Genomic DNA, 24,314 nt, shown 5'->3' on the forward strand with positions numbered 1-24,314 from the left:
CAAGTGGTTTCTAATCCTCATTTTATACAGGTGGACGTCAAATTTCTTTGACGAGAAGACACGCTATCTCTGAGAGCTATCTTCACGAAACACTCCTTGCTCTATCATAATAGATTATTTTGTTGAAATTACAAAAAAAATTGATTTTGTAATTCAATCTAATTTTATATTATTATTTATAAAACGTGAGTGCCAAATAAAATTATATTCTTAAATTAAAAAGTTTACTAAATTTTGTTTATCTATAAACAAAAAATATTACATTTTGCTATTTTTTAAATAAAATTGTCTATTGGCTATTTGTGAATAATTATCTTTTTTTGTTATCATTACTATAACTTTTTTTTAGTACATGTTAAAAATATATTTCTTTTATCGATATTATTTAATCACTCAATAATTTTTTGTCAAGTTGAAAAATAGTTTTTCTCTCTTTCTCTCTCTTTTGTGGGAAACTTAATTTTTTGAATAGTATTACTTTGTAAAAGAGCGATAAATATTTCAGGTACCTACTGCGAATAAATCTTTGCAGATCATCCTTAAAAACTCATCATTTAAAAAAAATTTTGAAGATTCCAATAGAGAGACCAATATTATATTCTTTGATATTTATAATATCGAATCTACGAATTCTGAAGTATTCTTAAATCATCAAGACTTTGAATCATGCTAATTTGATATTTTATTGTAATTTAATTGCTTTAAACGTGAAAAAAATAATGCTATATGTATACACTAAAAAAACAAAATTTATTATTTATGAACTCGTTTCCTACCTCGAATATAATATTACAGACGAAATACTGTACTTATATCAAGTTTGAACATAAACGTTTCTTCTATTTTTAAACTGCTTGATATTGGTCGTTCTACTTCCGAAGCATTAGTGTCTCGGTATCTGTAGTTTCGATTTCATTTATAATTTGTCCTGTAAAATAGGCCTACATTTGTAATCCTGAAATTATAGTCTGACACAATGTTCGCTTTTTATCTTATAGTACTACTATAGTTAGAAGTTGCTATTAGACAAAATTATAATTCGCATCCATTATCTTCCGTTAAAAATTATGTCGACTGCGTCGCATTTTTATACGCAATCAAAAGCATTTAGGAATTTCGGATAAATATTGACGTGTTTCAAAGTAATATTATTTTACATAATCATCGCGTTTTTAAGCAACTTTTTTATTCAATTAAAATTTTAATTAAATTAAAATGTTTAACAAAATTTTGATAAAAAAAATCCAAGTACAAAGATGTAATATGTATTAATATTAAAAATTAGACAACGATTTGTAACATTAAGTTTTAAACAAGTTTAGTATATGAATGTACATTAATGCTAAAAAAAAACCCGAGTTATTGACGCAAATGTAAATCAGAGATTTGTTAGATATTTATTGGAAGAGATAGATGATAACGTATCACCAACAGACATCTTGCATCTCGAAAAAAACCCGCAGCTGAAAATATCTCTCGAGAGAACCACAAATTTGAAGATACGTGTGGATCCGGAAGTGCAGGAGTCCACAAATCTAAACTTAATCTCATTCGATTGTGGACTGACGCAAGTATGTCTCGTACGTAGTAACGTGTATATCGATCGGTCGAAAATACTTATGACGACAGCGTGGATACACGTTTACAATCTGGCGTCCCGTTTACGCGATACCAGTGTTCGTTTTTGTGCGCGTTATACGCCAACGATTTGCCTCAGGTAGGCAGGGTCGCCGGTGCATTTTTGTTTCTGTAAATTGTGAGAGAGCCAGATCCCAAGTTTTACATGGAGCCGCGTGAGTATCGGGAAACGCCGATCGAAAAGTGCGGCCCTTACGGGAGAGAGTCGACCGGGTCGTCTCGACTACCGTAGTAAATCTCGGGATTTTTTAGCTCTCAGCCAACTATATAAGTAATGTAGAATGAGGGGAAGAGTTGTTAATTCGTTACCGGACATCGTATTCGTGCTTCGCTCTCTCTTTCTTTCTCTCTTTCTCTCTTTTCTCCCTCCCACACTCATGCATACTCACTCTTGCGCTCTCTTATATACTCCTTTGAATAAGTATTTGTTAAACTGCTCGTGCTAGTTTTTATTTTTCTCTTCGCCGTAGCTTTGCACTAGCTACTTTTCTTTCTTTTACTTATTTTCTTTATTTTCTCTTTATTATTATTACTTTGTATATTTTTCATTACTTAGTTCATTTCATTACTTCTGTATGTAACAATTATGTTGTAAATATGGATTATGTCTTAATGCTTTAGAGAATTCTCATCCTAGAATGCTTAACAAATAGCGATCTATTTATCTATCTTTCTCTCTCTTTAGTCTTTTTTCCCCTTCCTTCGCAGCTTCTTTCAAAAGAAGGAAGTAATTCATGTCCATCCAGTCCTGGTCAATTCTTTAAAAAAATGACCGAATCCTGAGATACATAAAAAATTAATATTCAATTCCGCGACAATTTGCGTCGAGATAATAACTCATTTATTATAAATCACATCGAATAACAAGAGTTTTTTTGCGCGAATATACTATATACAAATTTGAATATTCGTGCTGTAATTTATACGCAAAGAGGATTAACTAGATAGTTGTCTCCGTACGAAATATGTGTGCGTTTCTATTAGCATGACGTTAACAGTTAATTAATTGTTAATTGGCATATATTAGCCTAAATTGCTTTGCATGCTTATTGCGATAATTGAATATTCTACCTTCAATCAATGTGATCATTTGAATTTGTAATTACGTAATAAAATTTACTATACGTATATATTATATATATGTAGATGTATATTATTACATCATTATAGGCAGGAATAGATACGAGTTCAATGATGATCCATTGGCGTGATAAAAATAATTGTATTCAACTATAAATTAGAGAATTATATTTTTTTATTTTCTAATATTTATGTAAGTTTCGACAAGAGTTTATTGCGCGATAAAATTCTGTCCGATGGGACAGATAATCCTGACGATATAAATTCTTGGGTAAGTTTCTTACTCTGGCAGATTGCGAAATTCGGGGAAATATTAGATATAAAGTCGAACGAAAATCAAGAGCATGGTTCCCTCGGTGACATAGGCATATATAAGTATATGCTATAGAAGGAACATACAAACGGAATAGCGTCATAACAGTACGTCCACGAATCACGAATCGTATTCCCAACGATGACAAAAGGGACCATCTCTGATCGGAAAAAGGTAGGACGGTACAACGAAAAAGGTATGACAGGCCCGCAGGTACGACGGACTGGAATTAATACAAGATCTTGGTGGGCCAAGAGAGATGCCAGCGAGACTGTGAACTTTCCATAGAACGGCGAACAGGAGAAAAGAAAAAAATGCCGCGCGACTCGCTGCTGTGCTATCGGTAATAATACCATGGTAAATCGTGCTCTCTCCGAGTAGGCCCGATGATCTAGCAGGTCGAATTTCTTTACTGCCGGTTCTTTAACATTCTCCGCCCGATCCTTCCGCTACAGGCTCCATCGTCGCCGTAGGCCCACAGCCTTCATCTACCTGTTTCCTCCTCTTTCAATATTCTCTTTTCCGTTCTCTTTTTCAACGCATCTGAACGCAACAATCAGCATTCGATCGAGGCATAGATCGCCGCAGAGTCGTCTACGTCTAAATTCTCGCTGGCGATGAAAATCAAAGTTTTAAAAGAATATTTAAACGTCGTCTTTTTTTGCATTGTTAACCGCAAGACAAGTTTTGATGTTGTGGCAGACGAGATGGACAGACAGATATAGAGTTAATTAATAGTCCTTTAAGGTTTGACTTTTTTGATAAATGGGACGTATCATAAATCCATATAAATCATGGTGATTTTGAATATAGTAACTGTGATTTGAATTTATCTACCTGAGTCGACTGTTCTTGAAACTTTAATTAATAACTTTTTGACCAAATGTGTGCAAATAAAAAAAGCTGCTTGTTGCAGAATATGCAAATGAAAATCTGTTGATTGAGACTAATTAAATCTAATTTGCTCATGGCTGGGGGGAGGAGGGGGGGTTAATGTGAAATCAGCCTCCACAAAATTGTTTTTTTAATAACTTTTTCATCAGAATCGAAGTATGCAAACAAAAATTTGAAATGTACAAACAATGAGCAATCTAATGATCTATAGAAAGTTAATTTTTTCAAAAATTGGGAGTTTGCAAAGTTGTCTAATATTACGACCAGATATTCTCTCAATTTTCTCCGGCGATGAAAATCGAGATTTTAAAAAAGTATGATTGTCGTTCTTTTTTGTTATTCACAAACAAGTTTTGATGTTGTACAGACAGGATAGCCGCGAATCGAGATCGAAAACTCATATAATTAAACTCACGGTTCCAATCTCAGCTCATATATGACGATAACGATAAGCCATCCACTCGCCTCGTAGAGTCTAAACTTTTGTGATTTATGCGCGTCTCGGTATTATAGTGATTTTTTTTCAAAACAAATAATTAATATATATATTTCCCATAGTTCTTCGACCGAGTATCTTAATTTACAGCTGCGGTTGTTCGATTTTGACCATCTAAAGCCCAGTCGTTAAGATCTACGTTCTAAATACGGCTCTCTAGCACGGCAACGAGAGCTCGCGCTATCAATCTTATAGCATAAACAGAGATACGAGCGTTTATCGTATGCGGTTGCACATCCTATAAACATAGATACGAGGTAAATAGGTACTGGCGAGATATGTATGCATTGACAAACGTGCGCGCACGCGTTTGTATATGTACAAACTGTTTGTACAACTGCACTCGCGCTACCTCGTGTCGATCATACTGGCCATTGGTTTTCTGCGCACATGCATTGACGAACAAATAACGTTGAACAATTCGGTGAGCAAACATAGATCGTATCAAAAGCCGGCTCGCCGTTTGGATCCTATTATTCTTGGAAATTGCTCGTCCAGATTGCGCACAGGCACACAATCAAAAAGAAAATGATCACGATATTAATTTTCTCGAATTTAATCCAGTGCTACTAAAGTGAAGATATGTAGCACTGAAATTGGGATATTAAACTCTAGCTAATCTAGAAGCTTATATATAATATAACATAAAATATATTTTTAAATATTTTAAATTAAGTTTGGTCCTTTGAATCCAACTTATAAAATATATCATAAAATTGTCAAAACTTTAATTAAAAAATTTTTTTTTCATACAATGTAATATAATGCTACTAATACAATGTAATGATATTGTTTGTCAATACCTGGGATTTATTTCATCTAATACCCTGTCTTAGTAATACCAGATTAAGAAAGTTTTCGTTAAGTTTTTAAAAAATCAGATATATATATATATACTTTTGTCGTGTCTAAACCTTCAGTTTTCCTGTAAAAATAGAGAAAATAGAACGCCTGTCCTAAGGAGTCACACGAGTCACATTTGTAAAGAAAAGAATATCCTTTTTTTCTAAAAGCATTAGTCACCGTAACTTTATTCATCTCGAAATTTCGGTGCACAGTTCAGCTTTCAGCCTTTTCATTTCTCGAGCCTGAATTCGGAGACTCTTTCGGAAAGGGATTTGGGTGAACGGTGGACTGCGAGAAAAGAAAACCCTGTGGATTTTTCTCTTTCGTGCGCGTGCCAAGTGAAGTACGTCGTGGAAGGTACACGCGCCGGGCAAGCGGTACACCAGCAGGTGAAGCTCACAGCTGCTGGACAGCTGGACCGATATCTGCTCCCAGCTACATTCCGATGCGAGTCCGAGACGCGCGATAAGGTACCGCCACGCCGCGCTACGCAACATGCCGCGTCGCGCAATACGACGCGCGTAATGCCAGCCGATGCGAATTACGCGTGTACACACTCGGTCGCTAAGGCGTAACGCCGCGCCGTCTCGCCGCTTGGTCTCGTCGTCGCCGGTTACTCCGGCGATTATTCGCGATTAGATTACTGCTCGCTCGGTGAGGCCGTCGATCGTGGTTGCGTGGACGGACATTATCTAACAAGAAGCTAGCAACCGGCTTGCGACATCTCTTAAGTACGCTTACTACCTTTGTACGCATCGCTGTTTAAAATAGGCAAACACTTCACCTTCCGGGTAAAGCGTTAACATAACAAGAGCTAATCAAATGATGTATAATCTTCTCTTTAAATTGTTTTAATTTAAAATTTACGTATAAATATTATTAGACACCAAGATTCGACCGTATTTGATTCTTTTTTATTTATTTGACTAATTTATTGATTTATATAGTCACTATTAAGGGGAAATATATATTAGAAGAGTCAAAAAGATGTCTATTTTTACGAATTCTTTTTTGTGAAAACTATTAACTTTATTTAAAAAATTATTTTGATCAATATTTTATGTATATTAGTGAGTATTACATAACATTTTTAATTAAAAATATTAACATATATCGATGGCACATGTTGGTCATCAAGTAAAATTATAATAATCATCATAACTTTCATATTTAGTTTATCTGAAAAGAAAAGAACTTAACAAATTCTTGAAAAGAAAATTAACAAATTTTTCTGATAGCTGATTTTAGCTATTCTCAATATATATATATATATTTTGATAAAATGAATTTAATAATTTAATACTTTTGAACGCCTCCCCTCAGAAAATTATAAAATCATTCCAGTGTACTCGGTATGTCAAAATTAATCATATCATTTTAATTAATTTTTGTATCTAATATAGTTTATTAAAAGTATATACATTTTAATATTATAATATATTTAATTAATATATGTAATAATAATAAATGTATTTGTCACAGTCAAAGTATTAACTTTATAAAAATGTATACACTTATCAGTCAGTGTATACATCCACACTAAAAAAATGTTAATTTTAATATAAAGACGTATATAGTGAACTTTCTGAGACATGCAAAAATATTAAAATTAACATTTCTATGTATAAAAATGTTAATTTAACATTTCTGCATGTCTCAGAAAGTCCATTATATATCTTTAAGTTAAAAATTGACATTTTATTTTTAACAATGTACGTATAATAAATATATACATTGACTACAGCAGATTACAGTAAGTGTATATTTTCATTGAGTTAACACCGAGTTAACACTTTGAATGTGACATATATACATATATAATTTAGTTAACTATGCTTAACTATGCATAATTAATCGAAATAATTTGAGAAAACGTAGTTATAATACATTCTATATATTTTTAAACGAGCATAGCGTAATCGTTCGCATAGTTTCCTGTCAGCTTTAAACGTCTATTTAAGATGCGTCTTTAGGATGTTCTAACGTGTGGTCAGTGGCGCCCAGGATGTGACGTCAACATGCGTGTCGTCTCTGAAGATGTGTGCGATACACGCGGCTTGTTTTTACCGTCGATCGTGAGCTCGCGCGACTCTTGAAGACCCTACGTGATGAGCATCGAAGATAGTTTCACGAAAATGAGAAGTCACACGTGAGCCGTTTCCAAGGCTCTTCTGAGAGTACAAGTCCGACAGCGAGCAGAATGTTTCATCATGCGAATATTAATCTGCGACTGTAATTTGGAATACTTTTTCCTGATTTAAATCTCGAGACATAAAAAATAGTCTTTAATTTCCCATTGGACCGATTCGCAGAAATAAACGAATTCTACGTATCGATACGATCGTTTGCGGTATCGATTGGTCAGCGTACATCGGGATGGATTTTCTGAGATTTAAATCGATTAATTCCTCGAACTAGATGTCTAAGGTGACCGAGGGCCTAACCGCAGAGATATGCATTTTGATTTATTTCACATACGAGCCTTCACTGACTCACTCGAGTGTGACTCATACGCGCCGTCGTTCGGTATCGCACGAGCCTGCGAATTGCAAGCACGCTTTCGTATCCACCGGCTACACGTGCACCGTCAACATGACGAGAGTCTTGGATAAGGATGCCCTCGCGAGTGCATAGGCTGACTAATTTCACGATATCGCCCTACTAATGCTACGCAACGTCGTTATTATCACATGAGAAACACGACGAGCGCAGACTGGTTCAAGGTAAAACGTTGTTAGAACGTTAAAACATCTTTTTTTCACAACAGTGATCTAGCGATAAGGCATGTCACAATCTAAAAATACAAAAGAAATCGAGTGAACTGTATTATAATCTGTATATATATTGAAGGAGAATCTATCGAAATTAAGTGCGAGGATTTCCGTTATCTAATCTGTCCTCTACGGCGTGTAACAAACAAGATAAGAATGTACACGATTACGCTCTGCAAATTCATTATTTTCTCCCTGACACAATATGATGCCATTATATATCGTAGATTAGCGGCGAGAAACTTCGAGAAGGATTTTTTTTCAATGAATTTTATCACAATATTTACAACATTTAAAGACAGGATTTAAGTTTCAATTTATGATTACAATTTTAATAGTAGATTCTTTCAACGATTTAAAATTAATTTTTTTTATAAAGAAAATGTTTTTATACTAAAAGAAAAAAGTCCAAGACGAGCAATAAAAAAATGTCAAATAAAAGAAACATAAATTTTATTTTAAAACAAAATGGTGATGGGACAGTTTTAACTTCACCTAATCTTTTTCAAACCGAAATAAATAAATAATGAGGTACACAAAATACGATATAGTCATAAATGAATAAAAAAATTATACGATAATTATGCAACTCTCTCAACTATAATTATGAAAACTATCCGTATAACAAATCAAACTAACAATTATGAAAACTATATATTTAACAATAAATTCTAAAGCATCCTATTTGAGAAAAAAACAAAAAATAAAATTTGACAAAAAAACTGTTCATTTGACTAAATTAAATTAATTCGTCTTTACTGCTTTTGTTAAAGAATGTATGCATTTAAGTCAAATACGTCATATGATACGTTTGAATTTTAGAATTAAGTAATATAGTAAAGAGGATACGATATGATGATATTTGCCTGCTCGGTGAATTTTGAATCTAAATATTATTTTGAATAGTATAATCCCAGTATAGTGCGCTTTAGTTCGAGAAAGAGCAGTTACTCGAGAAAATCCTTCGGAGTCCCGCGTGGAAACAAAAGCCGTGCGAGATGACGAGCGATCCGGGTACCCGCAGCGAAGACTATCGGGACCGAGTCTCTTGACCGCGTACAGAAACGCGATCCAAGCTACGGGTACTCGGAGACCTTCGAGAGCCAGGAAAGGAAAGCAATATGCGCTCAGGCATCCCTAGATCTGCGGATCGTCGGATCCTGGCTTGAATCGAATATTTTAAAGCCTCGCTTTCGTGAATAATTGCGTTAGTTACGCAGTTTTGAAATAATTTATTGCAAAAAAAATATTAGGAACGCAAGCAGATTATTTTTCAGTTGACTTTTCTTTGACGTGATATTAATTCCAATCTAAGTTTTTGAAATATGACTACTGAGCGTCGAAGAATCTTTTGAAGAATTATTTTTGCACCGGAAAGAGAGTTTGGTTGCATTAATTGGAATTCTGGTTAAAAACAGACAAATCAGAATTTTGTGGTTAAATAATTGAGATAATTAGAATTTTGATACAATTGATACCATCAGAATCTTTTGGTTTGTTCATTTTCAACCAGATTCCTAATATACCATATTATTACCTAATATACTAATTCTTAGTATATTAGGTAATTTTTCATAAATCTATATATTCTGTATATTGCCCTCTTCCAATTAACTTTAATCTTGGTTCAATTTATTTTTAAATTTTTTCTATAGTTCTTAGAATTAGAAAAAACTGACAAGGAAGTTGAGATATCGAGTAAGATGATAATTGAGATTAAAGTTGATTGGAAAAAGACAATACAGAATATACAGATTTATAAAAAATTACCTCACAACAAAACTAAGAATTTCTAGTTTCTAGTTCTAAGAATTCTAAAAAGATGAAAAGTACGTAAACTGAGATTAAAGCTAATCTATATTGATAGAAAGTAATCAACATTAATAGAAAGAAGCATAGAAAACAGCTTGCGTGAGACTATGCATTATATAATTAATTAAAATAGCTAGCTCCATTTCACACGGGGCTGCGAGTTGTTGGTTTATCGAAGTACTCTTCGATCAACAGTGAAGTGTAGATAAGGAGGACAAGCTGGATCGCACCATGGTGGCCGGCTCGAGGGAGACCAAGGGGAGATAAAGAGGAACGTGAGCGGTTTAAAGGAACGATGGACGGCAGTCGCGTGGAACTCGCGAGGTTCCGTGTTCATACATTAAATCCGTACGTAGCATACTAATGGCAATTTCACCGGAGCCCTTAGCCCATACGCAGGACTAATATGTATTAAGGAGGACCCTCTCGCGTGTCGATTCCGAATGCACGGGACGTAAGACGCGCGTGGGTCGTCGTCTTGGTCGCGTGGTGTAACCTCTTAACTACTTGCTCATTGTACTCATCTCGCATTACCTTTCTCCCGCTTAACATTCAGGAGTAATAATGACTACGATTAACATTCCAAGTTAAAATTCTGTGTACGCCATTTTCGATCGTTACGAAGTCAGGAGGTTTTCCTTCGAATCTTAAAAACAGAATTGTCGCGTTAAATGAAAATAATAATTCTAATTAAAGATATGATAAGATAAGAGAATTGATGAAATGGTAACTTGTAAATTCTGAATTATCGGTATCCAGGCTGTCCCTCTTTTTTTTCTTGCGAATTTACCAAACGTTATATAATTCTATATTTGTATACATCATATTCAATCATGATGAAATTAGAAGATTTTCTTCTGAGTCTTAGAAAAGAAACTTAGAGAAGCTACCGTATTACATGAAAAGAATAATTTTAATTGTAAAGATATGATAAGATAAGAATAATTGATAAAATATTGATTTTGTAAATTCTGAATCATCGATATTTTCTTTAGTTTTTACGAATTTAATAATCTAATGTCACATAATAATTCCGCAATTATACAAGCCATATTCAGTCATAATAAAATCAGAAAAAATTTTTTTTCGAATTTTAGAGAAGAAATTGAGATAAACTGTCGCATTAAATAGAAATAATAATACAATTATAAAGATAAGAGTAATCGATAAAGTATTGATGTTTTTATTAAATTCTGTATCACCGGTAGTGCGTGTCCTTTTCTCTCTTTTTTGTGAATTTATCATATGTCACATAATTCCGTAATTGTACGTTATATTCAATCATGATGAAATTGGAAGATTTTCCTTTGAGTCTTAGAGAAGAAACTAAGAGAAGTTACCGCATGGAAATAATAATTCTAATTATAAAGATATGATAAGATAAGAATAATCGATAAAATATTGATTTTATAAATCCTGAATCATCGGTAAATCCTCTGAATCATCCCTTTTTTTTTGTGAATTTATCTAACGTCACATAATTCCGCAATTATGTGTCATATTCAATCGTAATGAAATCAGGAAAGATTTTCCTGCAAGTTTTAGAAAAGAAACTGAGACAAACTGCCGCCTTAAATGAAAATCATAATATTAATTATAAAGATACGATAAGATAAGAATAATCGATAAAGTAATGATTTTTTTATTTTAAATCATCGGTAGCACGTGTCCTTTTTTCCTTTCTCTTTTTTACAAATTTATCAAACGTCACATAATTCCGTAATTGTTCGAAATTGCGTCTTGTATCCGAGTGACATTTCGAAAATTACTCCGAAAAAGAAAAAAAAAACGCGAGATCCCGAAATGATGGCACAAAGTCGACGGGATATCCTGTCTAGCCTCGTCCATTTACGTCGGAGGAAACGTAAGGTCAACATATTCGGGTTTATCTGCACGGGATGTATATCATTTCGGGTAGTAAGGCGACGCGCGTGCGAGAAGAGGAGCCGAAAGAGGAAGTAGCAGGAAAGAGAAATATACGGGAACGGGTGAAAGCCAGAAACGCGCTGCCACAAAATAACAGACGTGGCGTGTCACTACCCACCGTGACACGGTATCATGCACTTATATTTCGTGAATTTTCACATCCGGCGTATTGTGCGAAACGGCATACCGTGGCGCATCCGCGTCGTCCGGGGCCCTTAAATTATCTGCGGAAGTCGCGGCACCGAATTCTCCATCGATTATCTCGCTCTCATGCTGAGGGTCCCTTGCGATTTTATACCACGGTAATTTCAATCTATTCATGATGTAAGAATAAAAAGTGTAAAAGGTTTTCTACGATAAGCCATTAGTAATAAATTAGAAGTCAGAAGTTAGAAATTGACCAATCATAATCGATTATTCTTCTTATTGTTAGATTCAACTGTGATTGTTCAATTTCTGACTCCTGATTTATCACTAATGGCTTATTATGGAAAGCCTCTAACATTTGATGTAAGAATACAAGGTAACATTGTACATAATGACGCTTGAATTGATTTGAGACCAATCTCTGATTGATGGTAAATTTCTAATGACGGCTTTATATTGGTTTTTAAGATTTGAGGCTGATTTCTAATTGGATCATGAGAGTTTGAACACTTAACTGCGTATCCACAAAAATGTTACACTTATACTCCGATTCTGTAACTTTTAACGACAGTTCGTTAGACTATTATTGCGCAGCTTTTTCACCATGTATAATACTTGCGCAATGACAGTTAACGATATCGATACTATCTTAATGATGAGTTACATAATCGGACCTTAGATATTCTTACAACACGGATTTAGTCTTAACTTTTTTCTTCTTTAATTGAACATCATGAAATTTTATATTTAATGGTACATTGAAAATAAAATGATAGAGATAAAGGAAATTGGACATGCTTTGCCATCTGTTGAGCTCTGATTCAACTTTGTGTGACGACAACGAATGATATCATCGTTTCGTATATGCCAATATATAAAATAGAAAATTGATGGAATTAATTATTTGCCTTTTATATATATATTTTTGGAATTTTATAAGCATGATTTGTGAATTATATTCTTAAATAAAAGCGCACTTAAAATGTGATAAACTTATCTTTCTAAATAATCGTCAGAAGATAATTCATGATTCGCATGTTATCCTATAATGATCAGACAGACAGTTACCTAAAATCTTTTAAAAATTTGTTTTATGGCTTAAAATCTATTTATAGTTTTGCTACAATAAAATGCTTTATTTCAGTTTTATTAGTCGATGCGTGTTAAAAATTTATAACAAAATTACGAATTAAAAATAATCTTTGTATAATAACAATGGAAAATTTTTTTATCTTACGTCGACAAAATATAAAGCATCTTATTGTTATTGTTTAATATCATTTTTGGATATCTTCATAATTAAATTAAATCTGAATATCTTCTTAATTAAATCTCGGATTTAATTGTTAGAAAACCTGCTACGTGTTAATTAAAAAATAAGCTTAAATTATGGAATCCTAGTAATTTAATTTACACATTTAATTTCTTTTAAAAAATCGATATAATAATTTGCAAATATATTACGCACGTGAAGAATTGGTTGTCAACTCACAGGCAGTCTCATGTAAGATTATAGATTGATCGCGCGTTTGTTCCATTTATGTTTCTTTCATCTGTTAATCCTGAATTGTTTATTCGTTAATTTAGTAGAATAAATTTTTTTGCACACGCGTTTATAACTCTCAACAAAAACATGAAAGATTTACTGATATAAAATAGGGTAAACCCGGCAAATACGCCGCATTGAGATTTACGCCGCAGAAAAAATAGAAGGAGTGGAGGTAATTTTCTCGCAACTACTCTGTTACATGCCTTTATGTTATATTAGTATTGAGTTTTAATTTCAGCTTCTTATTGTTAATATTAATGAAATTATTGTGAGTTGAATATCAATTTGTCACTGTAATAAATAGCGCCATCATAAATTATTATCTACATAAAATGATTACTGTATAGGGCGTGTAAAAGACCTAATAGTTATTTCGTGATACATACGTGTAGAGGAATAATAAAGCACGTTGTATAGCAAAATACAAGTGCTTTGCTTTCGTATTCTTTATTTAGTTTGTTGTTTTGTATATCCCACCTGTTTGGCATATACAGCATTTTTAGCGAGCAGGATTTATGCCCAAAGCATACAAAGTGCACAGATTGAAATCAGTGCACTAAATACAATAAATGCATTACATGAAATATGTACCTCTTGTCATAACACTTCTAATATATGTAGGAAGATTGTAATTATTATTTATTACTTTATATTTATCATTCCTTAATAAACGCATTTTATAAGTTATTGTGTCATTTTACGTCCTATTTATATGCATTATTTGTAAATTTTTCATGAGCTGTGCATACCTCACTCCCCTTATGAGTGGCCATATATCTCACCCTTATGAAATATGGAAAAAATGCAAGGGTTTCAAAAAGTTTATTTTTTAATATAAAAAATTAATATATATTTCGGATTCCTAATATTTTTTTCATAGTAGTAGAAAGCATAAAGTTTTTATTGGTATAGTTTATTTGCCTTAAACATGGTAAATAGTACTTGATAAATTAAATCTCCCTTAGGTACGGCGTATATACCGGATTTACCCTATATTCAGCGAAATTAATAACTTGAAATTTAATATTTCGAGAAATATCATTTAATGTCTTTAAACCTATGCCGAATGACAATCGTCTTGAAATAAGATTATTTGCAGCTTCTCCATACAAACTACATATACAATATACATATATATTGTGATATTGCGTAAATCCCGTTATCAAATAAAGTACGGAGCAAAACTGAGAAGAAGGAAAAGAGCAGAGTAGCTCTTCTCAGAATGCAAATCGCGAGTCGAATGTAATTTATGAAAAATCCGTGGGTTGGGTCAAAACGAAATAGCTGTTGGTCGCACGATCGTTTTATTGCCTTTTCCCAACGAACCATTTAACGTGGCAGATAGAACGATCTCATCGAATTAAATTGCTAAGCTGTAAACGGATAGTGCAAGCTTGTTTTTTAATGAACTCGTCTCGCGCTTTTTTCTGCTCGAACGAAAGTACTTCTGAGATTTAACTACTATATCTAAAAGTGAAGATATAACTAAAAGTAAGGATAAAAATAGAAATGCGATAGTGCATATATAGATTCTATATAGCAACCGCATCCGAGAGCGGATGCACTTATCCACTTATCGACACTTTCTGAAGGATTCGGTCTACTTCAAACTCGATAGATTCCAGCTCGGACAGCCTTATGCGTGACGACAAAGTCGTTCCGTTTTTCTTTCATCTGCTTGCAACGAATTCAAAGCACACAAAAACACAAGGAAATATAATGAGGGATAAAAATATCTGCTTTCTGAACAAACAGATGTTCTGTGAATTATACGCCGCATTTGTCGTCACTAAATTTGACAGTTTGCTCTAGATATTAGGAAACAAAAGCAAGCAGAGATCAGCAAGGAAAACGTTCGTGCATTTCCCGTAGGATTAAACATATAAATGACTTTATTACGCGTCATCTCAATGTGTCACTCGGGAATTGCAGTCAAGTGCATATCTGCAAGCGTTAGCAACTTTGCGGTATGAAGTTTGTCTCATTTAGCGAATTAACTTAATATCTCACGAGTAATCGACGAACTGCTTAAAATTAAATGCAGAAACGTTATTTTAAGATATCAGATTAATCTCCGTGAACTTTGTCTATATTTTTTTTTCTTAATTAATGGACATTAAAAGTGTTCGCAATTTATTATTCTTTATTGTTCTTTTTATTATTCTTTATGAAAAATTACTTAGAAGATGAAAGATAATTCTTGTAAGCAAGAAGCTTTGGAAATTAACCGAAAAAAATATATAATATATGCTATAATACGCGCAATATTTAATAATCTTTCTCTTTCAGCAGTTGATCTGCGTGAAATGCTCGTCGAACTGTTCAACTCGTTCAAAATGTAATTGCGCCATTGCTACCAGCACACTGAAGGTCAAATTGCGGTTTTATTTTGCTAATGTGATCATCAATGATAATCAACCGCGCGAGATCAAAGAAATTTTCGCTCATGCATCACAATTTTTATCCGCGCATACGGATCTAAAACAGAGTCCGCGGAAGAAAATATATTCAAGATACTTCATCTTGAGTTTAGAAAAGCTGCGTCTCGTATTTTCATGTTATATATGTAACAACTTTACTTGTATAAAGAGTAGAACACACACAATAAATTCGTTTCTACGGCAACGTCTCTTATTCTAAAGTTTTTTCTCTGTTGTAGCTCTGTTTTTACATATCTTGTGTACTTACGTTAATATTTTTAAACTTACGAATAAGCAGCATAGTGATGTAATATTAGAAAATATGGAAATTCTATGTAAAATATGGAAATTTCTTGAAATATAAAGGAAAAAGATCTAAAAAAGATGTGAGGTAGAGAATATAAAACAGATATAAATTTCACATTCGAATCGTATGTTATAAATGTGTTGGGTTTTTAGTCTAACAACATTTTAAAATTATATATTAATTTTAGAGAGAGTTAATACTTTTACTGTGTGCAATGTAAATTTTAGTTATCTGTAAAATCTGTCGCATTGCATGAATCATAAATTTCATATATATTAATAGAGAATTTTATATATATAATTTTATAGAGAATTAATATTATTATTGTATAACGTATTTTAATTATTTATAAAATCTAAAAAGGAAGCGCATTCTCTCCCTATAAATTGTTAATTTTATACATAATTTATTAATATTCATATAATATAATTTATCAATATTCACGTTACAAAAGATATAATTTTGTATTTTTTTTTACGGTCTGTATTTTCTTCTCAATATAACCGCATTTTCCCATGCACAATTACGATCTGTCCTAAGCAGCGCATATTACTTATGTTACATTTGGAGCCACAGAGTAATGCGTTCCATTATGACTACCACCCGCATATATTTCTCGTTCGTATTTGTTCTCTCGTTGTTCCAAGCCGATCGCGCGATGATGGAACTATTTATTCTGTGAGAGACGTTTTCCGGTTAGAATAACTTGTTCGTCTCATCGACGTCGCATAACGACGTCAATTTTATCCTTGCTATTATTAGCGTGTCTAGAATATTACGTAATCAAACCATATAGGTAGTAATTCCGTTAATTAAGAGAATCTCAGACCGCTTTTTTTGACAATTTCTCTATCTCTTTTGAATATTTGAACAAGAATAAATCTACCGTTTTAGGTGACGGTTACAAGAGAGAAATTAATAATCGATAAATCGACCGACGATTCGTCGAATAGCTAAACGAGGCGCTCGTTTTGCCGATTAAACGAATTTGCACGAGCGGATCTTGTTAATAACCTGACGATCGTAAACTACCTTTCCCCCATGAGTCAATATACCATACATTTTGAATTACAATTTTAGCTCTCAAACGAGAAATCGCAGAACGTTACAGGTGGTCAATATTTCGTTACGAAGTGTTCTTACATCTTCTGGAATATTCAAGAAGCATAAGAAAAACTAATTTGAAGTAGCAAAACTACATCATTAATCCATTAGGGGCGAGTGTTACCTGTTAAATTCATAATGTTAAATTATATCCAATTTAAATTATTTAAAATCATTCCTAGAGGTTGCTACTATTCCTACTCAAAATCATTAATTTAACTAGAATAAACAATTTGAGGAGTTAAATAATTTAATTCAAGAAAATGTATTAAATTTTACTCAAGTTAAATTTATTATTTACTAAGTGCATACATTAATACGAACGTTGGTTACTTTAAAATAACTACTCGTATATACGTACTGACAATAAGAGAAATGTTTTGTGCGAATAATCATAACTCAATATAGTGAATTACAAAAACTTTCTCATTTTTTAATTAAAAAATTGTATTCTAATTAAAAAATTTAATTATTTTTTTATTACAAAATTGTGTTGTTCTAATTAAAATTTGGAATAATTAGTACATTTCTCTCAGTGTACAAAAATGAATTAATTTATATTTTGCAACGTATAGAATTAAGTTAAAAATAACAAAATATTATTTAACCTAAGGGATGAGATTAATAAGAATTGATAATATGGTTTACTATTACTAACTATCCATTATTCGCTATATAATTAAAATCATAATTATCTATTTTAATTTATTTAGAATTGTTCGAATATATATAATAACTATGATACTGATGTGGAAAATGTGGAAAAATGATAATATATAGAATATATACTATTTCCATATATCTCTTATTAATTATATTAATTAAGTCACCATCTTTGCATGACATTACCTTTACGCACTCTTGCATAATGTTACATCATAATCGTATTATAATATTAACATTTAAAAGATTATCATAATCAATAAAAAGCTTGGCTTTTTAGTTACTTGTTATATTAAACAAATATTATGTTATTGATCAATTAATAACATATGTCTTAAATGAGTAATTAATAAGAGAAATTGTTTATGTGTGTGTATAACTGCTAAGTCAAAATTTATGTTATCATCACGTTGTCACATTAATATATTAAAATGTGTATTTTGCGATTGAATTATCATAGACAAATCTGATATATAATCTGATATATCTATGAGCATATAAAAATATATTGTAAAAGGATCATATTTACAATTAGAATAGATTATTGAAACATCAGAGTACTTTTCGCACTCAGTAGTTAACCAGGAGGGCATTCGAAAAAAAGTTTTTTAACCTTAGACGTCTAACAGTTTTGACATATATTAAAATATGACTGTAATAGTATAAATTTGACGCAATTTCATGAAAAATCATCATAATTGGACATTATTAAGGTTTTTTGCGGGCGCATATGCATTACTGTGTCCCAATAGGTAATGTCAATCGATTTTACAACTGTGTTGTCATGACTAAGAAATTGTTGAGCAATGATTTCTTGCCTTTTGGATCACAGCTGCATGACGATTGAGTTAAGAAAATGCGGAATTGCGTAAATTGCGGTAGTATTATATAGAGATTGTTTTGCGGTAGTATTATATTGAATATTATTTTGACTCACTGAAAATGATTTAAATTTGGAGCCGAAACGTACTTTAATTTAATTTACATGTATGATAATTATCAGGAATGATCTGTGATAATTGCAAAAAAAAAAGCAATAATACACATTTCGGGGAAAAAAAACTAATATTTTAATACTTGCACAACATAATTTTTATGCGTGGTATTAAAATATCATAGTTTTGTTTTTTTTTTCGAAATGTGTATTATTATTTTTTTATTAAATATGAAATATACATCCTTTCTGTGTGTATGAGTGTATCTTTTTAAATCTGTTCTTAAATAAATAAATTTATGTATGTTACATTATAGTTCTTTATATTCTTTATTATCTACTTTTTATTCATTTTATTACTACTATTATTGTGGAACAGATACGGCATATACTTTTATATAAAAAGGTAAAATTCAGAAAAAATTACATCAAATTTATGTATAAATCACATTTTCCGTATAACTTTGATAATTCAATATAGGGTAACTCCAGTATATACGCCGCACCTATCAAAAACTTAATTTATTAAGTATTATTTACTATGTTTATAGTAAACGAACTATATCAGTAAAAACTTTGTACTGTTTACTACAATGAAAAAAATATTAGAAATCCGAAATATTTATTTTTCATATTAAAAAATAAACTTTTTGAAACTTTATATTTTTGCCGCGTATCTCATAGGGATGGGATATATGGCTACTTATAGGGGGAAAGGGGGTATGTACGGCTCATGAAAAATTTACAAATAATGCAAACATGCTTAATAATACAAACATGCTTTACTATTCCACTACACGTATGTATCACGAAATAACCACTAAGTCTTTTACACGTCCTACATTAATCATTTTATGTAGATTATAACTTATGATGGCGTTACTTATTACACACTGAAGAAAGTGATCTTGCAATTACAGCGAAAATGATCTAAGTACGAAAAATAGCTGGAATAGATAAATTTCTAGCAGGTACTGCGATATTGGATATGTATTGCATCTAATCATACAGATGACAGAGATAAAATTTAGATTTGTGCTATAAATTCTATGCGTATGATATATAATTTTCTATCAGATACAAAAAACAGCTATAATTCTAGCTGGAGCAGCAAAATATTTTTTTGCGTGCAGTGACAAATCGATTCAACTCACAATAAATTCATTAATATTAACAGTAAGAAGCTGAAATCATAACACAATACTAATATAACATAAATGTAACAGAGTAGTTACGGGAAAATTATCCCCATTCCTTCTATTTTTTCTGACTTCTGCGGCATAAATTCCAGCGCGGCGTATTTGCCGGAGTTACCCTAAGTTTTTTGTAATTACTTTTTTTTAAGTTTTAAAGTCAGAAGTGTGTGTGTATTATTTAAAAAAGTAGTCTTCATTAAAAACATAATTTAACGCGTAAATATATCCACAATGAAATATCTTTTTTTCATCTTAGGTAAAAGAGAAAAATTGAAAACTCATGGTAGCATTCTAATAAGGGCTCTTTAATATACCAAATACTGATAATGTCACGCGCACTTAATAATCGATTAACTTATTATCATAATCAGATTGAATGAAACCTCTAATTAATTTTGCACCTTAATTCATTTATACCTTAATTCAATTTTCAACACGTGTCGACGAAAGCGTCGAACCGTGACGCAATACCCGACCATACATTGTCATATATCAAATGCATCACACTGGTATTTCATCTACTCGCTTACATCTACGTTATGTCCGCGATGGCTATTTGTTTCGAGTACCCGCCAATGCTGTTTCACGGGCATTATTAAAATGGGCTATCGCACAATTTGCATGGCGACAATAGCGTAAGGCGACGCCCTGAAAAGAGGCCGCGCGATAAACGGTAATAACGGCAGTTCTTGATATGACGAAGGGAAAGGGAAAGTCGAGGATGCCTCCTTGGGGGTTCGAGGATGTTCAGATGAGATAAATAGTGAGAAATACGTGAGAGAAATACGGAGAAAAAAAAGGAAAACGAGAAAAATGCAGGAATGAGATAAAAATAAAACAATGGAAGACATTATTTGACTATCCTGCTCTTTATCATCGTGTATGCGATGTCCGTCGACATGTATTTTCGCTCTTTAAGCACGTACGCGACATTTCCAATCTTTGAACGCAAAACATGTAGAATTTATATGTGGAAAATATCACCTTTTTAGCATAATGATTATCACAAATATATTAACTAACAGACTTTGTCCGATAGCGAAAAATATATAATGTCGATAGCGAGAAGTGATTATAGTATCAAAAAAATTGAATACCTACAAGTTATATAAATTTATCGATTATTTATCGAGCTTTTAAATAATATAAATACTCCATTGTATATATATTTTTCTATCATATTCAAGAATAATCTAAGAATAAAATTGAGTTCGAAAAAAGTACGATCTTTTATTTTCAAATAGTAAAGAGCTTGCGATTCTTTCAATGAAATATTTATATAGGGAGATTGTCCTCGTAAAATATATAGTATAAGAATGGCAACCTAAATCCACTCGCATCTCGAGGAGGAACAAACAGTACAGTTGTATTCGTAGCAAATTGGACATTTCTTCGTGGATACGTGGAGAAACAGATCGTATCTGTATACATCGATCCTTACTATGTAAACAGTTGCAACAATCGACACCACAAATTGCGTATCGTAGTAATATTATATATATATATTTTTAAAGAAATCACAGGTTTAGATCGATTATGACAGCGGCACACTGTTAAATATATAGTGTCAAATTTAACTTAACGTGAGTCGCCACTGCTTCTACTAAATATATCATTATTTTTTATCCAAACGATAGTTAAATTTGACACTATATCGTGTCAATTTGACACTATATAGTTTTAGTATACAACCATTGTTTTAGTATAAAATAACGATATGATTGAGTAGGAGCAGTGGTGACTCACGTTAAGTTAAATTTGACACTATAGATTTAACAGTGGCAGGGAAATCGAATATATTACCGAGATCATCAGTGTGCAAATGAAATTGAATATATCGTTACGGTCATCAGTATGCAAATGAAAGATAAGACTCAATCCATAGCGTATTAGTACAAATCGCTTATCTTGTAATAAACGATTAATTCAATTAATTCGAACGTTCCATACTGTTAAATCTATAGTGTCAAATTTAACCTAACGTGAGTCGCCACTGCTCCTACTGAATATATCATTATTTTTTACCAAAATTTTTACGACAGTTATATACGACACTATGTCGTGTCAATTTGACACTATATAGTGTTAACTTGACATTATATAGTGTCAAATATAACTATTGTTTAACAGTGTATGTTGCCCAAAATATATAAAAATATATAAGTATTGAAAAATATACAAAATAAGTAAAAAATATAAAAAAGTAAAAAAATTATAAAACAAGAAAAAAGTAAAAAAAAATACGTTTAAGAATCAAACAAAAAAGAAAAGTCAAAAAGGAGCTATAAACTTTTTACGTCTATGTCATTAGCTCTGGGTAATGCTAAATAAAGGAAAGTTCTCTGCATGAGTCTATACGTTTATATTCATTTATGTTGTCAATATTATGTTTAGGGTTCGAGATTTCTTAAATCTATGCTCAGAATTGGAATCAGCGATACCAAAAACCCCCAAATACACTATTTTTGAGAAAATAAACATTTTTCATATTTGATCGTACGTTCCTTGCCGGGAAAGCCACTTTTGTGGCTTTGCAAAAATCTCGAAATTTTGCGTCATGTGTATGTTACTTTTATAGAAAAATTTTTGAGGAAAAAGAACCATTATTTTAATGAAAAAATGCCGGCAATCTGAAGGTTAAAGATTCATTGCGAATTGAAATGTATAACATGCTCAACTGGGCTTAATAGGTTGACATAAGTTTTGTTTTCGATGCAAATACTTGCGTCAGTATAGGATTTAGGAATCAAACGACTCGAGCTTTATATCGAAAATTGATGACTCGAACGTGACTAACGACTAGTGACGCGATATTTTCTCTAGTCTGCTTTCATTTCCTCCGTTTTTTTTCTCTTCTTCGTATTCGTCTCTTCCGTTTGTCTAATGACTCGCCTAATTTTACCGCCATTTTCTTGTAACAACGTAATGTTGCTAAATGATTCGGAATAATTTCGAACCGGCTAGCGCGTGACACATTTCTTATGTCACCTTCAATGATTGATATGAATCGGATTCTTCGGTGCAATACACTAAAATAAGTTACACAGACATAAATTGGACATTTTGCGTGGTCGGTCGTGACCTACGATACGAGATAATATACGTCAGCCGATCAGAGAGAAATACGTGGCCTGCATTTCGGATGGTTTGCGTTTCTCGTATCTTGTTTCTAAAGCAACCCCTAAAACTAATATCACTTAGAGAAGGTAATGATTGAAATTCGAAATCGCGGTTTAGTCGGTCCCATACATGAAAGTGTGAACCTCCATGTTCGATGCTCATCACCGTAGTTGATTTTGGATTGTATTTCGTGAAACAGATTTAAACGGATTAACTTTCCATCACATCTGATACTGAAAATTATTTGGAGAGCAAATTCTAAACAGTAATTAATTTAAGAACATTTAATTACTAAAACACGTAGAGAGTATATTTTTTATTTTATTAAATCCCTACTTTTGATATTTTATTTTTACGTATCTATTTTTGCACTTGATTCTTATATGTCCTTTCTAATTATTTCGCTAATTTGATTTGTGAGAAAAAGAGAGAATTCTTATTGTTCTTATTTAAAAAAATATTAATTCTGAAAGTATTTACTTAGAAGAAAAGGTGTATATTATCTAATAATACCCCATTTACATTTTATATAAGTAATATTTAATCTTTAACAATTAAAATATTTAAATTTAAAACTTAAAAATTACATTCGTCAAAGTGTTGTTCAATCAATTTTAAACTCAAAGTTACGAAACATTTATTACTTAGGACATTATTTATAAAAATATGGCAACACTGCATAATGGCTGGAAGAGAAACAGGAGTGTGGTATGTGGCCTTTTACAAAAATAGATTTAAAAATTAGTTTTGTTAAAAAAAATAGTATTTTTACAAAATTATAAAAAAAGTAAAATATTGCTGAACGTACGCAAATTTATATACTATACATACACGTAACTTCTTCCGCATATGGGCTACTCAGTACTAAAAATTTATAGTACACATAAACTATAATAACAATAGAGCTACAATCGATTTATGGAATAATTATTTTGATATAAAAGTCTCGAAAAAGAGGCTATCAATCAGCAATCAATACGCTTAGGGGACCACATTAGCAAAATGCTATGCTATTTAACTGCATAACTCCAAATATATACAGCCAAATAAAATGTTAGATGACAAACAACACATTCAAATATACTTTTATTCGTGTAG

General features: G+C 32.0%; 1 protein-coding gene across 1 annotated transcript in view; it reads left to right on the forward strand.

The window, feature by feature from the left end:
• Positions 1 to 11,748: 11,748 nt before the first annotated feature.
• The window catches only part of Dh31 (diuretic hormone class 2), a 35,718-nt gene continuing 23,152 nt past the window's right edge, over positions 11,749 to 24,314 (forward strand). Inside the window, 1 exon segment of the mRNA XM_018458425.1 lies at positions 11,749 to 12,008. Within this exon segment, the coding sequence (XP_018313927.1) occupies positions 11,749 to 12,008 (260 nt within the window).

This window comes from Mycetomoellerius zeteki, unplaced genomic scaffold (genome assembly GCF_001594055.1).
Source record: "Mycetomoellerius zeteki isolate Tzet28-1 unplaced genomic scaffold, Tzet1.0 scaffold73, whole genome shotgun sequence".
NCBI classification, from domain to species: Eukaryota; Metazoa; Arthropoda; class Insecta; order Hymenoptera; family Formicidae; genus Mycetomoellerius; species Mycetomoellerius zeteki.